The sequence below is a fragment of the Zonotrichia albicollis genome, chromosome 19, assembly GCF_047830755.1.
Source record: "Zonotrichia albicollis isolate bZonAlb1 chromosome 19, bZonAlb1.hap1, whole genome shotgun sequence".
NCBI classification, from domain to species: Eukaryota; Metazoa; Chordata; class Aves; order Passeriformes; family Passerellidae; genus Zonotrichia; species Zonotrichia albicollis.
The window spans coordinates 9,458,964-9,481,860 of record NC_133837.1 but is presented as its reverse complement, the minus strand read 5'-3'; the positions used below and the strand labels follow the sequence as shown (position 1 = coordinate 9,481,860).

Here is a 22,897-nt window from a genome sequence, read left to right as displayed (position 1 = left end):
AGAACCCAACAGAGGTTATCAGAAACAACATACTTGCTATAGCACTTATTATTACATGCAGTCTGTCAATTAAAAGGCAGGAAATGCCTCATAATATTCTGCTTTTAAAGCGAGTCTACCTAACCAGTGTAAACTCTGCTATGGTCAGAGAAGAATAAAAATGAAAAATTGTTTGTTAATGAATAAGGAGCAACCTGGAAGAGACAGATGAGCCAAGGTCAGAGTAGGCGTTGGTTCTGGTCTCATCATCAGGACATGGGCTACTGGGAGTAAAATCCACATCATCTCCTTCCCCATAGTCTTCAAACTGCTCTTCATTACTGATCAGGGAGGCGGTGGAATAAGTGGAGAGGTCAGATGCTGCAGAAGGGTTGTGAGGACTTGACCTGAAACAAGAGGTCAAAACATCTCGAAGGCCGACTTTGATAGCACCTCACCTCATATGGAACCTCCACCTTCACAGGCTGTCCCCTCTTTGAAGCTGTAACCCACCTTTGTGTTAAAGCCCTGAAGTGCTCAATGTACCTGATGTGCAGCTGACACAGTGCCTTGAGAGACAAGAGCATGAGAATCTATGAACAAGGTCCCTGTGTGACAAGTTTGGATCAACACAAACCATTTTGCTTTAAAGAGCACACTTTGATGATCCTCAGCCACCACTTCCATGTGAAGACCACATGGGGATTTCTGCTCTGAATGCAGGAACCATGCAGACAGCTCTGAAATGCATGGGATAGTGAGAGGAACATGTATAAGACAGAGGCTGTCATTCTATTCCACAGAGAGTTTCCCGGTAATCCAGATACCCCTCTCCCACACCACAGGAATTTCAGCCACTCTCCTCTGTGTGGTCAGAAAGAAACCTCTGCTCACCCCTTACCAGAGTCACTAAAGCTCCTGATGTGACTCATGGAGGCTGGGTTCCTCCCCTCCTTCCATCAGGACAAATTCTGTCTTGCAGAGGATATATGGAACACGAGAAAAGGCTGTCTAACTACCAGAAAAGTACCTGAAATGATGTTAAGTGGGCAGGGAGTGGCAGGACCCTGTGACTTCAGAGAAAGAGAGCACATAGGTAAACAGATCAGCAGAGTCAGGCACCACAGGAAAGCAGCTGGCAGAGCAGTTTTGAGCACATCAAATCTAATAAAACAGAGCAAGGTGGCTGCAGAGGGTGCACACGGTTCACCTGCCCAGACTCCAGACTGCCCTGTGCAGTGCACCTGCAGAGTGCAGGTGTTTTACACAGGTTTACTCAGCTCCCACCTTGGTGAGGCAGTCAAACAGACAAGCCAGTAAAGTCACAAAAAAGTTGTTACAAACTTCTTCCTACAGAAAATACACCTGGAAGACCTGAAATAGATGCTTCAATTGTGAGGCCCTGGCACAGCCCAACTGTTCCCTCTCTGCAGTACAGACCAAGCACCAATGGAATTTGTTGGCACTTTATGCAGATCAGGTTAAGATTTTCTCTCCCTCTGCTTCAGTGCACAGTGCTTGTATCTCCAGCTCCATCAGCTGAGCCCTGGGACAGCAACTCCCAGCTGACATTATTCTCCAGCAGCTCAACAATATTTCCTCCAAAATTTCTTCTGAGTCTGCCTTGAGCCTCTCAGACTCTCTACAGGGAGAATCCTCTTCCTGTAATACTCCACTTGTGAGCTGTAAACAAGAGATGCACCAGTGTTCCTTTGGTGGATGCTGCAAGCATCATTTGCATATCCCTTCCCTCCAAAAGCAATTAGTAGAAGAGGAAGCCTGCCAACATTTCAGATGTATGCTCTTTTGTTTCTCCTGTTTTGATGAGATCCATTTATAACCTGCAACTCATTTATCTAACTCACATTAGCAGAAATTAGGGCAAGTCAAGCCAGGCACACTACTGAAGGATAAAGACAGGAATACTCACACAAGAAATAGATGAAACTTATCTAACAAGGCTACTTGGCTGAGGGATTAGTGAGAAGCCCAACATATCACACTAACATTTATTCATAAAGTGTGCCATGGACATACTGAGCATTGGTAAGCTTTTGGGAGATCCTACAATCCTACTGCTGCTTGCATCTCAACTGCAGTTACACCAAGTGAGTTTGGGAAGAAGCTCCTTGTAACACTTCCACCAAGATCAGAGGCCTAGGAATCACACAGTCATTTGCAAAGGAGCTGGCTAATAGTGACAGATTTTCCTCATTCTAACACTTTCTGAAGGGAACTTTCAAGTGTTTTGTGCTTTTTTGGTTTGTTTTCAAAGGAAATCTGTTCTTCAGAGCAAGATTTCAGAGGCCTGATACACCTGATAACAACACACCTGCTTCTTCAGCAAGCAGCAAAGTAAATCTCTCTATTGCCCAAAGTAAATAGCTCTATTGCCTCTTTTAACACAAAAGCATGAAGCTTCTCATGCTTTTTTCTCCCCAACAGATTTGCCAAAGCTGAGGAGGTCTCAGAGGATAAATCAAGGTCTATCAGAGCACAGCAGCTCTTGGTAGCTCCTGCCTGGCCTAGAAGGAGGGTACAGGAGGCACAATGCCTGGCCCACCTCCTTCACAAGAGCCTGACTGGCACAGCTGGGAAGAAAAACATTTTAAATACAGCACTGGAAAAAGTCAGTCACCACAAGGATGGGGCTTTGGAGAACTGGGAATGGCAAGCAGAGGAGACAAGCTTGATAAAGAGCTGATGGAAACTGTAATTATCTTGATAAAGTCTCTGAGGTTGCTTGGGCAGGATGGGAGAAGGCCAAAACTCAGCCAGCTGAGAAATTCAGGAGGAGGGCAGCAATGAGGCAGCACAGGGAGCACCCGAGGAGGCCCAGGAGAGAGAAGAAAGGCTGCCTTAGCAACGAACAAAGCTCAAGAGGCACAAATCAAGATGACAGGCCAAAAATAGGGAAGACAAGGCAGAGGCTTACAAAGCAAGCCCAGCTGAGCTCTGTCTGGTAGTGACTGCATTAATTCAGTTCAAAGCAGGATTAAGCCAAATTAGGTTCTTTTTCCCCACAACCATCTTTAACCAGCACTCCCAGGTGCACACCTGGGAAGAGTCAAGTTAGGGTTACAGAGACACTGGTGTTAACAGCAAACTATGGTTACACACACATGCCAGGACATCCCGTGTTAAACACAATTTACTGTTGCACAAGAAAGGTTATGGAAAATTAGAAACACAACGAATTAACTCGCTACACGAAATTGCAAAGCAAATCAGCAGAGCCCACAACACCAGGCACACAACTAGATGTACAAAAGACTGCAGCAGTATTCCCCATACTGAACTGCTTTGCAGGAAGAAGTATTGTTTTAATTCCAGCATATAAAGCTTATGGCAGCAGAGAAGAATCTATGTTTTGGGGGATGTTATTGCAGTGATCTGTTCTGGAGAGACCCAATGCTTTCACTTCAACACACAACATGCAAGTCCTGTGAGTGCTCACAGAACGTGCCAGAAGGAGCCAGGACTGAGACTAAGCCACTTAGAGAACCTGGACCTCCATCCCCCTTATGCTGTAAATGAATGTTAAGTTTCTAAATCCATCAGCCATCCTCAGCCTCCCCCAGGAGGGATTAGCCACATGAAGGCTCCTTGCTCCCTGGCCCCACTCACTTGTCCCCGGGCAGGAAGAGGCCGCCGAGCACGCTGTCCTTGTCCTCGCTGCGACACACGTCCGAGGCCTCGGAGCTCTGGGCGCTCTCGATGGCGCTGTCCATGTCAGACTCATGGTGCACCTCCTGCTGCGCCAGAGTCATCCCCTCCTCATCCGCAAACAGCTCCGGCTCGCTGGACGTGCTCTCGCTGTCCAGGTAGGCACAGTCCTGGATTTCAGTGCCCTGGCACAAGGAAAATGGGGAGTCAGTGCAGATCAACCCTGAAGGCAGTGCAGCACACACAGGAGAAGCAACAAGGCACTCTCTATGCCCTGGTAAGCAAGAGCCATACTGAATAAAAGCCATAAAACAAAAAGCTGACCTGCTTTACAAAGCCAGCTCCTGCAAGCCAATAAAGTAGCCTGTACCTTCCAGAGGGGCTCATGTACTGCCTCTGACTTCACAGGAGAGAAGGACACAACACCCAGTCAATCTTACCCTAATTCACTACATTAAATAATATGTAATAAAGTGTACTTGAAGTAATAAATATCCTCAAAGTTTTATAACAAAATTAGGCATTTTTTGAGAGATGGTAATATATTAGTCACCAAGAGTTAGTCCTCTGATTAATATTACAGATTAAACAAAAGCAAATCAGATAAGCCCAACAGTTTACCCTGTCTTTGAGGATGGACAAAAATTTGTAAGATGAAAAAAGAATTGGCAGGCATTAAATTGTTTAAGGTAAGTCTGGGTGATAATCAAAGATATATGAGAGCAGGAAAAAAGGGCAAAATCATCTCTTCCTGCTTCCTGGAGCCACACGTCTTGATTAAGCATCAACTAAAATAAGACATCATTCTCATTACTGCAGCTCCTTGCTCTTGCTGTTTGCCCTCTCCCTCCCCTTCCTGCCCCACGAATACTAAGAATAGCCAAGACAAGCTGGGTTCTATTTGCTTGTCCCTGAGGCACAAATAAAAATTCTTAATTGAAAAAATAAAGGCTAAGATTTTACTCTATCCTTTGATAAGCAGCCACACAATGCAGCTTTGACAATTCCCATCCAGCATGACACAACTCAGAGCTGCAGAGCAAGTCCTGACTCAGAGCTCTACTCCAAAGCTCATCTGGAAGCTCCACAGGCAGCCTGACCATTGAGCTACTGCTAGCAAGAGAAGCTTTCAGAGCTGAGTTCATTGGCACAAGGAATGGAGCATTTCATTCATGGATGTACCTCGTGTTTAGGCACACCTGCCCTCCCACCCAGGAATCCCAAGGCACTGGCACCACCACCAGCACCCCTGCCCTGCTGGTGAGCACGTCTGACACTGGCCCAGTGGCACCACTCAGCTCCATGCCCACCCCCCCAACCTCTGGACACTCTTCTGCTGGAGCCAAGGAGGCTCAAATCCACTTTTGCAGAACAGTGATGCTCTGTGATGATGACACCAATTGTCTTTTCTACTTCAATAGGAAAAGAGTCAGGTAGCAGCTGCAGCTTTTCAAGATTTGCAGAAACTCCTGTTAGAAATGCAGGTCTCACCAACCACCTTTTTCCTGAAATACCAATTTATATAACTCTGAAATCTCCTAGCATATGGAGGCTGAAGAAATTCCAAACAACCCCACCTGCTCAAATCTCATTAACTAATGAATACCCCAGCAGGGAAAAGGACAGCACTGCCTGCTGTGTTTGAAACTCCAGGTACAGTCTCAGAGCAGACACCTGGATGCTTTTCTAGCTGAGCTTTCAACAAGCCTTCCAGACTAACAAGCAATGTCAGTGAAACACCTGGCACTATTCAAAAAGCCTTCTCCCACTTTTCTGTGTCAGCTTTATTGTGCCTGAAACTTTCCTGAGGTATTGCTTCAAGAGGTGTCCCAAAGGATTTATCCTGGTCCATACCACGCCGTACTCATTGCAGCCACACTCCTCGTGCAATCAGATTCACAGCTCTGAGCCCCAGCCAGTCTGGGTCTGCCAGGTCAGACACCAGCCCTGGAACCTGCCCTGCCTTAGCCCCGGGTTCTCCAGCACACCTGACCTGCACCCTCCCCAAGCCAGCAGGGACAACGCCACTGCTGCTCTTTGCAAATTACCTTGGGAGCTCCAAACAGCACAAGCACTAAGTCCTTTTAGTAGGTGTTGAAAAGCAAAGATTGCAAAGAGCAATTACAATGTTTCAGAAGTACCCAGAAGTGTTTATTTATCTAACATTTTCCCAAAGTTTCCTCCCCCACACTGAGCTCCACAGGCACAGACATTATTTTCTTAGCAAGTTTAATGCAATAAAGCCTGACTGCAATTATGGAATTGCACCAGCTGGTAAAAGTCTGGTCCAGGAGGGAAAGAGAGAGGCAAGCAATACACAGTGCATCCCTGAAGCTCCCAATAAGCATGTCATTTTCAGAGATCTTGGAGAAGTCCCTGCTTAAGCAAGTTTTTACAGCAGGAAAATCTCCCCGGTATTAAACAAATTAACACAAGAAAGTAAAGGTCAAGAAGATCACGAAAGACTCCCTTTCTGCTCCCTGTAGGTAACACCACACATTTGCTTGTTCTAATAATAGCAGCTAAGGTGCTCTCTGAAGAGTCCATTAGCAATTAAATGTGCAGCATCATCTCTATGGGCTGAGGGCTCACTTCTCTCTGTCCCATTCTGGCAACCTTCACAGCTTTACCTGTATGGGAGAGCTGATTTACACCTGCAGGACACACTCACTGTCCCCAGCCTGCTCAGTGCCAGGGATTCTTTTGCAAAGTGTAATTCCTCTATTCCTGCACTTTAAAGCCTTCTGGGAAAGGGAAAAAAAAAAAAAAAAAAAAAGTATGTATATGTATGTCTATATATAAAAAAGAGAAAGAAAAAGGAAGAATAAAAGAAATGAGGTTTTGGAGGAGGCGATGGTCCATCATAAGCTCGACACCTGCTTTACAGCCTCTGAAATGCCTCACTGCCAGACATGGAGCCCCTTCTGGAAGCAGGTCCTCCCTTCTGCTGATCCCACCCTCGAGCAGGGGGAGCTCAGGGACTGATGGGGACTGGATAAATGGAGAACAGGGCCCAGCCCAGCTCCTTGGAGGAGCTCCCCCTCAGAGGGACAGTGGACGCCACATCCCAGGTTGCCACGGCCCCTCTTCACACACCTGGCCCGACCCCAGTGCCCGATGCAAACCAAGTGGATGCTTAGGAAGCACATCTCAGCTGCCCCCTGGGCACCCGGCAGCAAAATCACTCACTGAAGACCTCAGCCCTTCCAAAGCCAGCAGCACCACGAATGACCCTGCCAGGAGCTGGGCTCAGCTCCAGTAGCTGTCAGTTCTCGCTTTTAGGTGCTCAAGGTCCACCTCCAATGGGTGCTAACACAATTCCAGGCGATGCACAGCAGCCAGGATCAGCCCACCGTGCTCCAGTCTGCTCCCTGCGGGCAGAACCACAGGCTGTGCCACTGAGCTTTGCGAGCTCAGGGGTGTGGAATCCCTGCCCCCTGGAAATACAACATTCCTGGCACATGGGGACCCCTCGTGCAGATCCTGTAAAGCACAGAAACAGGCAACACCACTCTGGTGTCCCTTCAGCTCCCTGGGTGAAACCAGCCTCCAGTGCAACTGTCACAGTCACACATTGAATTAAAACTTTTCCTTCTGTGGCATAAATAATCAGTAGGAGAACACAGACAAAGCATCTTTAAAACAACTTACACAGGTTTAAGTAAGCTATTACAAGAAAACAGAATCAGGCCATGTTGCTGGTAAACAATATACAGGCATCCACACCTTCCTGAGTAAAGCTGTGAGTTATTTGAAGCTGTAATTGTTCAGTGATCATGGTTTCTCACAGAACTATACTTCCAATGATGACACCTAGCACAAGCTGCTAACAAACCACACCTAAGGAAATTTAAGTGAAAAAAAAAAAGGCTGATTGCACACATTAGCCTCTCAGATTATTCCTTCATAGTTTAGATATCTACAGTATTTCATGTACCAAATTAGAGGTTGGCAAGAACAAGTGTTATTCAGGTAGCCTCAAGAGAGCTAACTTGAGATTAAGGAGAGTTTAAGAAGTTTAAAGATGAATAGACACTTCTAGCCTGAGTCATTTGTTTCCAGTGCACATGTCATTAACAGAAACCAGCCAAGAGAATGAGGTTCTGACGACTTGAATATGAATCACCGGCGTTGTCATTCTCCTAGGCAGCTCCCTTCTTTGTTGGGTGAGTCAAAAGAGATAAAGCTGCTGCTTATGATCTTGGAAGATTCTCATAAAAAGAAAACCCAACCCCGAAAGTTAAAACACCACCAAGACAACATAGCTGCGGGTATCTTTAAAGCCCTAAGTGGTTTGCACTTTATCCAATCGGATGCTCAAGATAAGTCCAAGTGCTTCACAGGCAGCCGGCCAGACGCTTGTATAGCAACTGTTGAATATTCAGCAACAGTTTGCTCTATAGGAGCACCTGCTGCCCACAGATCCCAGGCCACTTCACAGAAACTAATGAATTCCCTTCCTCGAAAGAGGCTTTGTGTGGCTGCATTGAAGGCAGATGAGTAAGCCCAGCCTGCCTTTGCGACAGCCACCCCAAACAGAAGCAGGAGCCAGAAGACAGCGATTCCCATGGATTCCTTCTGATCCTCGTGGGGCAGGAAAGCAGCGTCAGCATTAGGTGGGTATGGGAATACAGCTCTGCCTTGCCCTGCAGTGACCTGACTGGGCTTTCCCAGGTTGGAAGCAATCTCCAAAATAGGCATATAAAGCAGCTGAAAGCTAGAAACTTGGCTGACAGACAGGCTACATGACATGCCTACATCAATACATTCATGCTGAAGAGCAAGCCTCGTTAAAATTCACTCCCATCACAGCCAAATCACCAGCACCCCTGACATTTAGACAGCCTCACAGTATGCCAGAGGAAACAGGGAAGAAAAGAGGATCCAAGTATCCCACCACTCTGCAATCTGATTAGGAAGAGCTGGACCCATCACACACAACCAGAAACAAGAAATGCCACATGCAGATGGGCCTTGGCCCTCCTTCACCAGGATCATGCCTCTGACAAGCTGAATCTGCTGTGGGATACAAGCCTGAGCCTCTGCACCTTCCCCAGCCACTTTCTTCCCAACAAAAGCACAGGAAAAGTCACCTCACCACAACTGGAAGAGGTGCCATGTGGAGGTGTGCCAGGCTTGGTCTCAGATGAAAGTTACTTACTGTTGCACTCCATCATAAGAGAAAATCCAGGCTCTCTCATCTTTATTTAAGCAGCCACTGCATTGGAAGGCAAGTATTCTCTTAATTACTGACTGACAAAGAAGGGTGTGAAGCATTTCTCCCTAATGTGTTGTAGAAACAGCCACTCCTCTACAAACATTTGCATATTTACACCAAGTGGGCTACACTTTTTAAAGCACAGGTTTTCCCCAGCGCATTTCCTTTCCTTTTCAGTTGTCAGGCAGAGGTGGGGAGGTGCTGATCTACCCTTTGATCTGACGGGAACAGGAGAGACAGAAGAGGAAAATGTAGGAGCACTAAGTGAGACCACCCGTGTGTCTCCGCGTCCATGACGTGAGTGAGCTCCCACCCACGGCTGGCTCCCTCCTGCCCACATCTGGCTCTCGCCCACTTCTTTCTCTCTCTCACCCAGGTTGCTGTGCCTGTGCACAGGGGAGGGCAGGCTGCTCACAGGTAGGCTGATGGGGGAGGGAGGAAGGGGAGGAAGTCACACAAACCACTTCCATCTCCTGCTGCAGAACACGGAAGAGCACCCAGTCTCCCCATATAACTGGGAATATAAAATCTCTCCGAGTTCAAGATCAGCATGCAGAGCACTAATATTCTACTAAGCTGTTCAAGTATGAAGTTATTTAGGGCCAAAAGTTAGTTTGGTCAACACAACGGCTTCCTGTGATTGTTTACTTACTCAAATCTAATATTTGAAGCTCTGTTTAAGGCAAAGCTTCACACATTGTTGTGAGTATTGGAAGGAACTTCTAGGGGCAAGATTATTCCTAAAATCCAGATCTTGGACTGAGTGCTGGACAGCATCCTGGAAAGGCAGTGAAAAGTCCCCAGAGAGAAGGCAGGCCCGTGCTGCAGTGCACTGCCAGCCTCCCTCCCCTGCAGGATAACCTCTGTCTCTCCTACAGTTGTGCAGTTCAAGGACAGTAGGTTCTGACTGGAAGACCAAGCTTCAGCTTCTGGGCTGCTCCTGCTGAACACCCGAGGAGAGGGCACAGAGGTTCTGAAAGGCTGCTCTGTGCCCTGGCTGGCAAGTTCAAAGTGACATCGTGCCTCTTCCAAGCAGAGGAGAACGGCCATGTGCAGCCAGGAGGAGTCAGGAGTGTTTACACTCTGCTGTCACTTTAATTGGCCATAATGGAGATGCCAGACTTCATCATGTGCAGGGTCCAGATCCAAGCACTCCTTTTCACAGGTCATTGTTTATGCTCTGGAAGTTTTAGCATTAAAAAGCTTTAGCAGACTGCTAATTTGATCCTCTGAAGAAAGTAAAAAAAAATAAAAAGCTCTTCCTTTTACTTTGAAGTTGTGTCCCATCACTCCCTGGGCTGCTCCCCACTACTGGACTATCATACACTCATCAGCCATCACTGGAGGGTCATCAAAGCAAGGAGAATCCCTTTGCAAATGAAAAAACATCCTCATTTGCAGCGTTAGGAACAAGAGTGCACTACCTTCAGCATGGACAGGGCCAGCACATCAAGCAGAATTCAGATCTAAACCCACCACCCATCGTTTGGCACTTTGTTCCATCACTGTCTAAGGCACTTTTACCTCTGAACTGCAACAGTTTCCTTTTTCTTTCACATATCTAGAAAAGGTGTGAAGTGGCAACAAGCTAACACACCACAAACATGACACAGGAAACTTCCAAGTTTCCACTGCCCACTCCAGTAAGAGCAGAAACAAGACCTATCTGAAAAGTCTCTGGTAACATTTCTAGAGTGAAATGCTCGTGACTGTACAAGCTGCCAGAGCTCCTCAGAGAGGGAACACGGCCCTTCCCACAGAGTGAACTGCTGGGACAGCCCACAGCAGGCACCCCCTGCCACCCCTCCTCCTGGACAGGGCACCCTGCTCAGCTGTATGTAAAACGAGCTGTGGGCAGCTCAGCATCACCTTCCTGCTGTGTGTGGGAGTGCTGCAGACATTGGTTTATAAAAGCTGGTGTACAACTTAAAAAAAAAACCCCAACTCATATTTGCCTAAAAAGATCTGCAGAGCAGATAATACATGTGACATAATGAACCCTCTTGAGAAGCCTTTGCCTTGAGATGAGACAATCTCATTCTATTTTTAAAGTCAGAGCGGCAGTATCAGGGAGGGAGGACAGAAAATGTCAAACTCTCAGCAGGGTTTGCTGCCTGGTGTGGCTCAGCCCCTGCTGAACCTGCCAGCAGGGCACGAGGGCAGCTCTGGCACACTGGGGGCAGAGCATTCACCATTCCTTGGGCAGCAACGCTTGGTGGCAAAACTGTGCCCTGGCCAGATGTCACAGCATTGCTCACACAGCAAACACAGAGCTGCAGCTCATGGTCAAAGGCACCCAAAGACCCCCAGTACAGACCAGTCTTAGACCCAAGGGTCACAGGAATGGTCAGATTACGTTACTTTGAAGCAATGGTACCAGAGAACACCTCTGCTGACAAAGAGCTGGAGGCTGCTTTCAAAAACATGTCCACATGCCTGAGGCACAGTTCAGCACTCACTGCTCAGCCCACACCCCCAGTTAACCAGCTCCAAGTTACAAGATGCTCTTTGCCAGTGCTGGTGGCTGCTCGGGGACAGCTGAGCTCACACCCAACGTGTTTTCCTTCAGCAGCCTCAAGGTCACCCTGCGGGGCCTCGATAAATAACAAACCCTTGCATCACACCTGCCCGCGGGTGCTGCAGGCACGTGGGGAAGAGCTCCCTGAGCTGACCTAGTGCTGCCCCAGCCCCTGGGTGAGGAGGAGGAGGAGGAAGCACCTCCTGGCACCTCCACAGCACCATTAGGCACAAACAGTGTGAAGAACAGGGAGAAGCTGTCCCAGGCAGGAACAGTTCTGCTTGTGTCTAAGCTAATTATTCACAGGAACACTGGTCAAACTCCCTTCCCCCAAGGAATTTGGAAACTATAATTTTTGCATTTATTTTCTATACTACTGCAAGTCTGGTCTCCAGCAAACACAAGGAAATGAAGCCATTTAAAGAAAAGCAAAGGAAAAAAAAAGATTTTTGTCCCACAACTCATACTTCTGTCTTGCCACCCAGCCGGGTTAGATTACACTGCAGCCCCCAGCAGGGAGGGATGCTCGGGGAATGGGAGCAATTTCAGACCCCAAGAGGTAAAGAAACATCTCGAGTTTCTCCACCACAGAAAGAAGTCCAGCCATGCCTGATGAGGAGCAGTTTATGTTGGCAAGCAGAGGGAAAGCATTAAGGATGTGGCTTTGCTGTAGTTTATACAGAAACACTTCCCAGAGCTCATTGGTCACTCTGAATGTAGACAAGCCTAAAAGGTAATTTACTTCATGTTTAAGAAATCCTGAAGTAGCTCTGAAGAGCTCCTCATTAGGAGAGGAAAGGAGCTGCAGGACTTTGGCTGCTCTTCAGCTGGTGGCTGGGCAAACCACAGGTTAAGGCATTTCTGCTGCAGGAATAACTGGAATTGCAGCCTTTACCCAGCAAAGATTACAAGTGCTGAATTTGAAAAAAATATTTAGCCTCCCCATCTATTTATATAAGACATTTTATTTATTTTTAAACAAAGTTTCTCACATACCTGCTCTTTTTTTCAGTGAAAAAGTGCTTGTTTTCCAGGGTTTTTTCCCCCTTTTTTCAGTTTCTACAGTGAAGTTAAACCACTTCATTGCAGAAGGGCTGCCACACACATCATCGAGCTGCACACATGACAAACACAAACTAAGGACCCACTGATCATAGACCCTAGCTTGGTCAATAAGCTGTTGTTTTGATTTACACAGTAAATACACATAGGCAGGAGATACCTTTGAACCTGCACAGACACAGCAGATGGGAACCAAGAAGAAATCCTTTATAAGATTAGGCTGCACACTGAAAACACAATTCAAAGTAGAGTCATATGCAGAGACCCCCTACTACTAACCAGCAGTATTCAGTATTAGCTGCAACACAGTGCCCAAAGCACTGCTCTGTGCTGTCAGGAAGCACTTACAGAGCCTGTCCTGTGTTTGGTAATCAACCTAAATGACTGAAGAAAGTACAAAAGGAGTGACATTATTATGTTGCATTTCAGAATTTTAAGGGTCAACTACATAAACATGGTGAGCGTTTGAAGATATTGATATTTGGATCATGGTCAATTCAGAAACAACCTATGATTAGTTTAATAACCTAGTTATTAAATATTTAATACATTCATAAACTATTAAAATTAATAAACTATTTATAGTTTATTAATAGTTATTGTAGTTTTATAAATGTATAAAATTAATAAACTATTAAATAGTTTAACTTAAAGTGTGTCACTAAGACACTATTTTAAAGAAAAAGTTAAGATCAAGCTATGCTCAACAAATGTAGCAGCACTGGTTAATCAATAACTGGAGCAAAGCATTTCCATTACCCCTGCTATTCTGGCATGGGAAGAGTTTTGTTTTGCACATGGCAAAGATTCCCCAACTACCCTGGTGGTAGGAGCCCTGTCAGGACAACCACAGCTGAGAAACATCTGCACATCAGGTGGCTGCTGGGAGACTTGCTGCTGTGTGCAGTAATTCTTCAAATAACAAACTTAAAAGAAACCCATTACAAATGGTTTTGAAACTGCTTGGAGGCTGCCACATCTTGTTGGGTACAGCTCACGCTCCTCTCAGTTTGGGCAAACAAACAGCCAATAGAAATTCCACCCTGTGCCCACTTGTAAGAATATTCCACACTACTGCACATATTTGGTGGTGACACCAAGTCATTCCCCACCTCCCCCAAAAATTGGAGGGAACACAGGCAGAAAAAACACTTAAGTTGGGAAAGGGCAATCCAATCCCATCACTGGAGCAATCCCCCCATTCATGTGCAATTTGAATGGAATAAAACTATTTTCAACAGAAGTAGTTATGATAACATAGCAAAAGGATCAAAATAATCACAAATTATACTGGTATATAGGTAATAATATAATATACTGGATACAGGTACCACTGAGTTCACATTTAGGGAGTCTATTCTGAACCCATTTCAGAAGTTTTCTCCCATCTGTGCCTCCTCCTTACCCACAGTAGATAAATCAGCCGAATACCATGAGAATAAATAATTCTCTCTGCCCCCAAAGCCACCAACCTTAAAAATCTGCCACAAGCAATGAAAATATTGCTACTACCAAAGCTGCAACATTAAAATTCCACCTCAAAATCAGCACAGCACCCAGCAATGAGGGCGCCTGCCTGCCCTGGGATCTCTAACCACACGTCACTTCTGCCTAACAGAAAAGCACAATTGCCCTTCTCCATTTCAGGGACACGACGAACTCCAGGCCAGGAACTGCTCACATCTACAAGATCTCTGCTGTGAGCTGCTTTCAAATGCGGCCAAACACATCTGACACAGCCATGGGGGGCAGAACCGCCTCAGCCACGGGGCACGGCCGGTCCCGCACCAGGGCCACACCAGGCAGCATCTGTAGCTCCAGCACAGGCTGTCGTGACAGCCACACACCAACCACAAATCATATTTTTGTGCCTATGTCACTAGCATCCCGGAGCCAGCAAATGCATTCAGAACCACATTTGGGTATTAAAAACATTCAACAATAAGTAATGGCAATCCAAGCACATTGCCAGCGCCACAGAAAATAATTACAGAGCAAGCCCCCTGCTTGCATTCATCCTTAAAAAGTACTCGGTTTTCCTCCTCTTCCCCTTTTAAAGGTTTAAATCCCAGGTATTTGGGCACCTCCAGGTTACAGAGCTGAGAGCTGTAAGAGGCTCAGCTATGAGGGAGACATCTGCTTCTTCCCCTACTCCCCCATTTCACCCCACACAGCTGCTGAGACACAGACGCTTTGAGATTTTCCCGTGTAACAACATCTCCAGGACCCGCTCACTTCCATAGCGAGCCCAACCTTCCAGCACACACAACTCCGGAGCGAAAATCCCCTCCTTCGGCAAACAGGAAAAAAACCCAGCAGGTTTCGCTCCACCTGCAATTTCATGCATTTCACGAAAACGCCGATACCGCACCAAAAACCCCAGCGATGCTTTCCCCCCTCGCTTGTGGATCCCCACCGGAGCAGAGGGGCCTCACGGATCCCCCTTCCCTCACGGATCCCCCTTCCCTCACGGATCCCCCTTCCCTCACGCCGCAGCCCCGGCGCGGGTTACCCGCAGGGGCAGAGCGAGAGCCCGCGCCGGAGCTGCGGCTGGAAAACCCCCAGAACCCCGGCGCAAACTTCCTCCTCACCCCGCGGGAGCCACGGCCGCTTCCCGCCTTCGCCTTCTCCTCCTCCTCCTGCCGGGCTGCCCGTACCTGGCTCGGCGCCGGGAGGTCGCCGCCGTCCCCACGCCCCGTCCCCGCCCGCAGAGAGGGCGGGCGGCACTCGGAGCCTCCCCGCCCCGCCGTTGCCGGGCGACGCGGAGGGGCCGGGCCGGGCCTCGGGGACCCGGGAGCCGCCGCCGCCACCGCGGGTCCGGCCGTGGGCGGGCGGGCAGCGGCGGGAAGGGCCCCGCCACACGGGCTGTCGCTGTTGGGCTCCGGTGGGTGTGAGTGACGCGCGCCCGACCCCGCTCCTGGGTTCAGTCGTAGTCACTCGGTTTTGCTCAAAAAATAATGCGGTATTGCTCAAAATGATCTGTAATTAAAATTATGCGCAATTGCTGGTGAGAGGGGAAGATGCGGAGGGTTTCTGAGGAATGAAATGTGGCTTAAAACCCGATTAGAACCCGATTAATTCTCTCTATATTATATAATGATATATTATATAACTTTGTATAACATATATAATAAAATTGATGTAATTACATGTTTATTATTTCTATATTTACATATTTAGATGTAATTTATATGTTTTTATATAATTATATGTGTGTGCAAATGGCACAGCTTGCCCAGAGAAGCTGTGGATGCCCCATCCATCAGTGTTCAAGGCCAGGGTGTACAGGGCCTCCCCAGCCCAGCGTTATTGACAATCTTCCTGCAGGTGGTGAGTGTGCAGGAACACATCTGAGATGGTAGAGAAGAATTTTTACTGACTGATTTTGGATTTCTGATACTTCATAAGTGAAGCGGCGCTGAGGGCTGTCAGCTCCCCAGGCAGGGACCATCTCTGGGGACATCAGGGTTCACAGGGGACAGCCTCACCTGCCCCGTGTACCCCCATTCCTACAACAGAGTCACAACTGAGCACATGTACGGCCTCCCTGCGATGGGACAGCCTAAAGCACCCTCAGTGTGCTCAAAGCAAAGCAGATCCTGTTAGGAAGTGATGTCTGTTTTGTCCTTGATTTTAATCCCTTTAGTTACAAGATAATGAGAAGCAAAACAAAAAGGCTGAGAACAGTCACACTGACTTTGTTATTTTATATTCACTTTACTTCTTGGAAGTTGAGTAACTTCCTTTTTCGCAACACCTCAGTAAAAGCTGTTTACTGTGCTGTCCGTGCTAGTAAAGGAAAAAGAAAAGAAAAGAAAAGAAAAGAAAAGAAAAGAAAAGAAAAGAAAAGAAAAGAAAAGAAAAGAAAAGAAAAGAAAAGAAAAGAAAAGAAAAGAAAAGAAAAGAAAAGAAAAGAAAAGAAAAGAAAAGAAAAGAAAAGAGAAAAAAGAAAAAAGAAAAAAGAAAAGATAAAGAAAATCTGTTTCCATGGCTTTGCAGCATTAGGCAGAAAGGGGAATACAAAAAAAACATTTTTCCATAAAATTTCTATCTGGGAGCCAAACCCTGCCCTTATTGACTGTCACAGTTGTCACTGCTGTGTCACACATTGAGGGAAATACCATCCTGCAGATTCAGCCAGCAAACAAACAACCCCCTTCCAACTGCAATAGCTCTGAAAGTCTCAGAAAAGGAAAAGAAAAGAATCCCCAGCCATTACTCTGCCATTTGACCTGGTCATATTCCAAAGCCTGTCTTTAATGTCACCTCCAGGTATTTCAGAAGGGACAAAGCTCTTTGGGGTGTACTTCTGAAACAGTGCTTGTACATGGAGTTACAAAGATGCTGTAAATGCAAATCACTGAAAGATCACTTAAGTACTTTATACTTCTAAAATATTTTGGACTTTATTGTGTCCAAAGACATTTTCCAGAGAGGCCCAAACGTTACTTGAAGCAAGGGGTAAGGAAATTCTCAGAAAACAGAGCAAAGCAAGCAGACACAAACCCATCTACCAGGGTAACATCTCATGGCCCATGTATTCCCCGAACCTGCCCTCATTTTCATCACAGCCAGTGACTCCTAAGTGTAAAACACTGCTGTTCAAAAAGGAAAAGAGAAAGAAATTAATCAGCCCCAATTCTTATATATATGCAATGCTTAAAGCAATTCACTGAACTTGACCCTTTTTGCAGTTCATTGAAAGAAAATGAAAAGAATTCCATCTCTGCTGAGCACAGAAGTTTTGGAAGGTGCGGGGGATGCCTGAGGTTTAGTGAGACAAAGTGTTTGAGAGCAACAGATGAAAGCCAAGTGCAGCTTCAGCCGGCTCAGACTGCCGTCCCCACGTGTGCCAGGAGGGCCCTGGGACTCGCAGGGCACGGGGACTCGGGCAGGTCCCTGCACACGGGGACACTGCAGACCCTGCGCTCCCTGAGGGGCAGGGGGACCCCAGACCCCTCCTGTTCAGGGGCTCTCCCGGGGAGCTGGGAAGCTGATCATGAACAGAAGCTGATCATGAACAGAAGCTGATCATGAACGGTGCAACAGGAATCAAAAATCCCTCCCCAACATCCTCCTATTCATTGATCTGAATGAATGGCAAAGCAATTTCTGCAAGAAAGATTTAGGGACAGACAACTTCACTGCTTTTTAAATAGGACACTTCTAAAATCTGCTTTTCCTTTCAGTATTCAGTTTGAGAGAGACAGTTGTACGTCAAGGGCTCAGTGCAGAATACACAACAATCACACATGAAATAATTACCTGCATGGTACATTTTGTAATTATTTCCTGAAAGATGCAAGTCAGAAGTGTTTGTATTGTTACACAGATCAGGCACTACTATGGACATTATGAAACCTGACAATTACTGAACCATTACCCAACAGAGATCTACTTTCAACAGCTTGTGATGAGAAAAACATAAAATAAGCATTAAACAGATAAAGCAGCAATAGTTAGAATGAATATTGTAATAGAAATGTTAAGAACATATGCACAGCTGTGTGGTACACCTGCTGAACACCCCACTCAGTTTGCTACCCAGGGCTTTGATATTTATTGCACAGTAATAATTGAGAAGGCACAAATCTCTCATTGATAGATGCATTTCTCATAATGTATGGACTTTAGACAATCACTCCTCATTAAGGAGCGACTGTATAAAATCTTTATTAAGTAATAACCCTAGCTATAATGCAGGTTCATTTCTCACTTCATTAAAGCTAAGCCTGATTAAGTAGAGATTGTTATAAGCTCCTTTGATCTCCATTGAGACAAAAACCTTTTTTTTACACATTTCATGGTAAAGTGATCATTTTCTGTTTAATATGATTTAAGATTTGTTTCCTACAAAGGGAAAAGCAGAGCACGCTGTCATGGCTGAGGTTGGGCAGGTGACCATCACTGGCTTCTTGTGAAGGAATGAGGATTAATTTTGGCAGTGACACAGGCCTTTAGGTGCTCCATGCCCAAGAGCAGCAGGGGTGCAGAGGAAGGGTGTCTGCACGTCTGCTGGGACAGCAGCTTCCTCTCGGTGCAGCTGCAGCTCAACTGAGTCAGCGCCGCGGAAGGAGAGCTCGCGTGATGCATTTCTGCCATCTGAGACTGGAGCCCATTCTCCTGTCATGATTTCAGGCAGCTGAGGAATTTGTGCAGGTTAGTGACTGCTCAGATGACCACAGACACTGAAATATGCCCCAGGCTTTGTGTGTGGTGTCACGAGCAGGCTCTGCACACTGAGACCCTCCTGAGCACAGGATTTGTGCCCCCATCAGCAGCAGACCAGCTGCCTTTCAGAGGAAAGCCCTTCAATGCCTACATTCATCCAGTGCCATAATTGCTGCACCCAGGGCATCCCTTCACACTCAGGTTCCACCTTAATTCATCTTTTTTCCTAAGTCCCACCCTCCATATGTCACTTGTATTAAGGGTACCTGCAAAGTACCTGTGCTGAGTCCTGGCCAGGGTTTGAGCACAGTGACAAGTAGCTGTCAATGGAGAGTAAATTTTATCCTCATTACCACAGGAAAGGAAAGAGATTGGCAAAAGGATGCTTGGCACAGCCAGATCCCACAGATCTCCCAAACCAACACTATGCATCCTGAAAATGGGGCTTGCAGAAGCAGGCCAGAGAAAATCTGAGGAAAATATTGGTTATTTTGATGATTAGAAGAAGATGGCAAAATATATCACTGAGTGCCTAAATCAAAATCACTGCTGTCCCCTTCCCTTTGCAGGTGGTGAGGCATGGCAGGGAGCTGGAATGAGATGATCTTTAAGGTCCCTTCCACCCCAAACCATTCTATGATTCTGCGATTTCCAGTAGCACCCAGAGTGCCTGGTGAAACCAGGGGCTCCTGGCCAGGAAACACCGAGCAGGGCACATCACTGAAAGGGCTGATGGCAGGGAAACCTGCTGATCTGGTACAAAGCACTGCAGTTCCTCTGGAGCAGTTCTGAACAAAGGCTGGCACCTCCTCTGCTGTTCCATAGGCAGAAGCCTTCCTCTGCATCTCACTAAGGCATCGCTCACAGGCAAGTCACCCTAATGACAAGAAACTGGAGCTGAAATATGAAGAACAGAGACTAATTAATAATGAAGGTAATGAGATCACCAGAATATATATACACCAAACCTGCATCTTAATTATCTCATGAAAACTGGCAACTCCAATCATGTTTCAAAAGCCTTTAATCATGCTCTCTCTGATGAATATTGGTGGCTATTTTACAGAGACTTATGTAAAAATACCTTTTGTGTAGGTTTTTCTCCTACAATAAGAGCTGACCAAGTTACTACTGTGTGTAACTGCTCTGCTCCAAAATGAGATATCTCAGACTTGTAATTACAGCTGGTCTGATCTTCATCTCATCCACTCTCATCTTATTTTGGAGTGCTTCCTTTGAAGGAAATGCAGTAAGACTGGCATGAGTTCCTGCAGTATTATTACGAATCCCTTTTATTATGACAGAACAAACCAAGAACAGTCCCTAATTAAGGCAGTTTCTGCCAAAACAGAGGGAGCATACAGTCCCTGCCCCACAGACCTTGCAATCACAACAGGCAAAGACATTTGAGCTAGGGAAAAGGGGACAGAATGAACTTGCTCCCCACTACAACTTGTTCTCATGATTTAAGGGGAAGTCAGGAGGAGGCTGAGATAGGATGAACACAGGACGAGTGCAGAGCAGGGGAGCTGAAGACTGCAGAAGAGGCAGAAACAGGCTGCATTTACAGCTGGCAGAGCCTTTCCAGAACTTTCTGCAGTTTCTTCCCTGCCCTCCCCATCCCTTCATCCCTGAACAGGGTAAGGAGGTCAGCTCCAAACTACAGCTGCAGGGGAACACTGCTCTGGGTGCAGCAGGCATAGCTCAACCCCTGCTCCCACTCCCAAAAAAAACAAAACCCCAAGTGCCTGCAGAGAGGCTTATTTTAGTAATTAAGGAAGCAGCAACTGAGACCCTACACCACAGGGGTCTGCTCTCCCCTGACCCTCAGAGCAGAGATCTTGCTCGTGTCCTGCCCCCAGGAAGAGGCAGGCACATCAAACAGCTCTGCCTGAGCTCAGGGCTCCTCTCTGTGCAGGGTGAGAGCACCGAAGGCAGGACAGGCTGAGGGCCACGAGCATCCATTCCTTGGGCCTGGAATGAACATGGGCCCGACTCCGGGACATGCAATTACAGCATGAGGACATTTCAGGAGACTCACCCTCTGCTCTCTCCAGAGAGCAGCTACTTGTAACCTCTGTGCCATCAGTAGGTTACACTTTGGCTGCTTAATGAGGCGTTCAGAGGGATTTCCTGTGTTCCTCTCCAAAACCCCTCATGAGGGACAAGTAGTCAAGAGCTGTGAGTGCAAAGGCCAGATGATAGCTCAGGATACACATCCCCTTCATCACTGCAACTGTACCATTAGGTTTTTCATGTCAAGCTCTGAAGGCATCTCAGAATTGTAGCTGTGAATCCATGATTAAAGCACCTTTGTCAAAAGCATTACAAAAATGTGCCAGACACAAAATCTATTCTATTTAACCTTTGTCAAAATGATCAGTAATAAAAAAAAAAACAAAACAAAACAGGCTACATGAGCAAATTCAAGTGAAAAATACGTAGCCTGTCCTTTAGAAATGGGCTGGGAGGACTCTGGGAGGCCATGGACACATTCACTTTGCTGCCAAGAGCATAGAAAGGAAAGGGAAGTGTGAGCATCCCTCAGCCGCCTCAGAGCTTAAACCAAGGTGGAGGCAAGCGGCTCCATATTGCACCAGAAAGATGGAATCACATTAACTCACCTGTCTCCACTGTGGCTGAAGGGAGAGGAGGCTTCAGTGCTTTTTTCCTAGCAAGCAAGCAACTGGCCAGGGCTCAGGTGAGCCTGGGGCTGCAGATGGAGCAGGGGGCTCTGACAGCCCTTCACACACATGAATCTGCTGGATTATGCTTTGCATGGTCTGTAGAAGATAGGCTGCTGCCAGAAGAACTTTTTGGGAGTTTCAGCTCTGAGCATGTTTTCACAACATGTTTTTATGCATTTAGTCCCTTCTCTGTGTAACACAACTGGTTAGCAGAGGAAAGGAAAAGAAAATGAATCAGTTGGCCAGGATAAGAATAATTCATGCTCACCAGGGGCTAGTATTTTTCTCATGGCACACAGCAAGGCTGCAGAACAGAACATCCAAAAGCAAGAACAAACCTGCACTGAGCTCATGGGTGCAACTTCACTTAGGTCCTATTGCTCCTTTGCATTACCACATCTCTTTAATCACACAATTACACACACTTTCCACTGGTCTGGACGTGTTCAGGACCCTGACTGGCTGGTGCTTGGCTTATCAGCAACTATTCAATATCTGCTTTAGTCTCTTGATCAAAGTGCAGCTTCATGTCTTATTTATGGCTACTACTAACAGCCTGCTCTGCAGACAGAACTATTTATTTCCCCCTAAGCTTTTCTGTGGTGTTCATCACTCTGACATCTGAGTGCTCTGCAACGATTAATTCATCTTCATAAAGTCTCTTCAAAATGAGAGAAGATCGTATTCCCATTTTACAGATCAGGAGCTGCTGCACAGACAGATTGAGGTCAAACATTTCCACTCATGATAGGTCCTAGTATGAAATGTCTCAGATCTAAATTTTTTTAGATACCTTCAAATATACTGCCAAAAAAATGAAAACAAACAAGGTTTGTGTGTTCAAATAAAACTCTGACTGGCTTCTTAGAAAGTCAGATACAAGAACAGGAGAGGATTAGGAACTGTAAATGTTGGTTACCAGGAAGGATGAAAACTTTCTGACCACTCTCAGGAATATTGAAAACCAGTACAGATAACCCATGTGAGTGTAAAATGCATTATGAGCCTTTGATGAAGCAGCAGAGTATATTTAGAACAAACACATAGGGATGTCCTCAGCAGCTCAGAACACAGGACCAGATCATGAGAGCACAGTTTAAGATAGGAGGAATTGCAGGTTCTCTCCACTTCTTGGCCCATTGAGCATGGAAAAACCAGAAAGCTTTGTAGGGTAGAAGACCACCCTGGGAAGGAAAGGTTTTGTTTTATCACTGTGTTAAAAGCATCTGTGGATCAAATGTGCCAGTATCACTTTACAGCATGAAAATGCCGCCCAGGGGACTCTCAAGACTCATCTTTTTAAATGCTGATACCTCTTTGTCAGTTTTAATAAAAGACAGCTACAAAAACAAAGTGGGCCATGTGGTCTCAATGAAGCAGAGACCGTGGCAATCAATAACAGAAACAATCTGCACTTACTCTCTGGGAGAATTTGCTTTTAGCAGCAACATTTCTAAAATAAGACATCATTCAAGAGCTCCCTTCAATTTTTCTTGGGACAATGAGCCCACTGTGCCCAAAGCACATCTGTGCTTATGGAGATTTGCAAACCAGTGTTTAGACTGATAACTTGACCATGCACCATATGATGATAGA

General features: G+C 46.4%; 1 protein-coding gene across 5 annotated transcripts in view; it reads right to left on the bottom strand.

The window, feature by feature from the left end:
* RAB11FIP4 (RAB11 family interacting protein 4) overlaps positions 1-22,897 on the bottom strand; it is a 115,515-nt gene that overhangs the window by 16,257 nt on the left and 76,361 nt on the right. For 2 of the 5 annotated variants that reach the window (XM_074555177.1, XM_014269474.3), the window contains 2 exons: positions 3,607-3,830; positions 195-386 (listed from right to left, as the gene is read on the bottom strand). In XM_074555177.1, the coding sequence (XP_074411278.1) occupies positions 195-386; positions 3,607-3,830 (416 nt within the window). Of the gene's footprint in view, positions 1-194; positions 387-3,606; positions 3,831-15,034; positions 15,256-22,897 lie in introns of those variants that run through there. The other 3 variants (XM_074555181.1, XM_074555180.1, XM_074555179.1) reach the window with 3 other exon arrangements.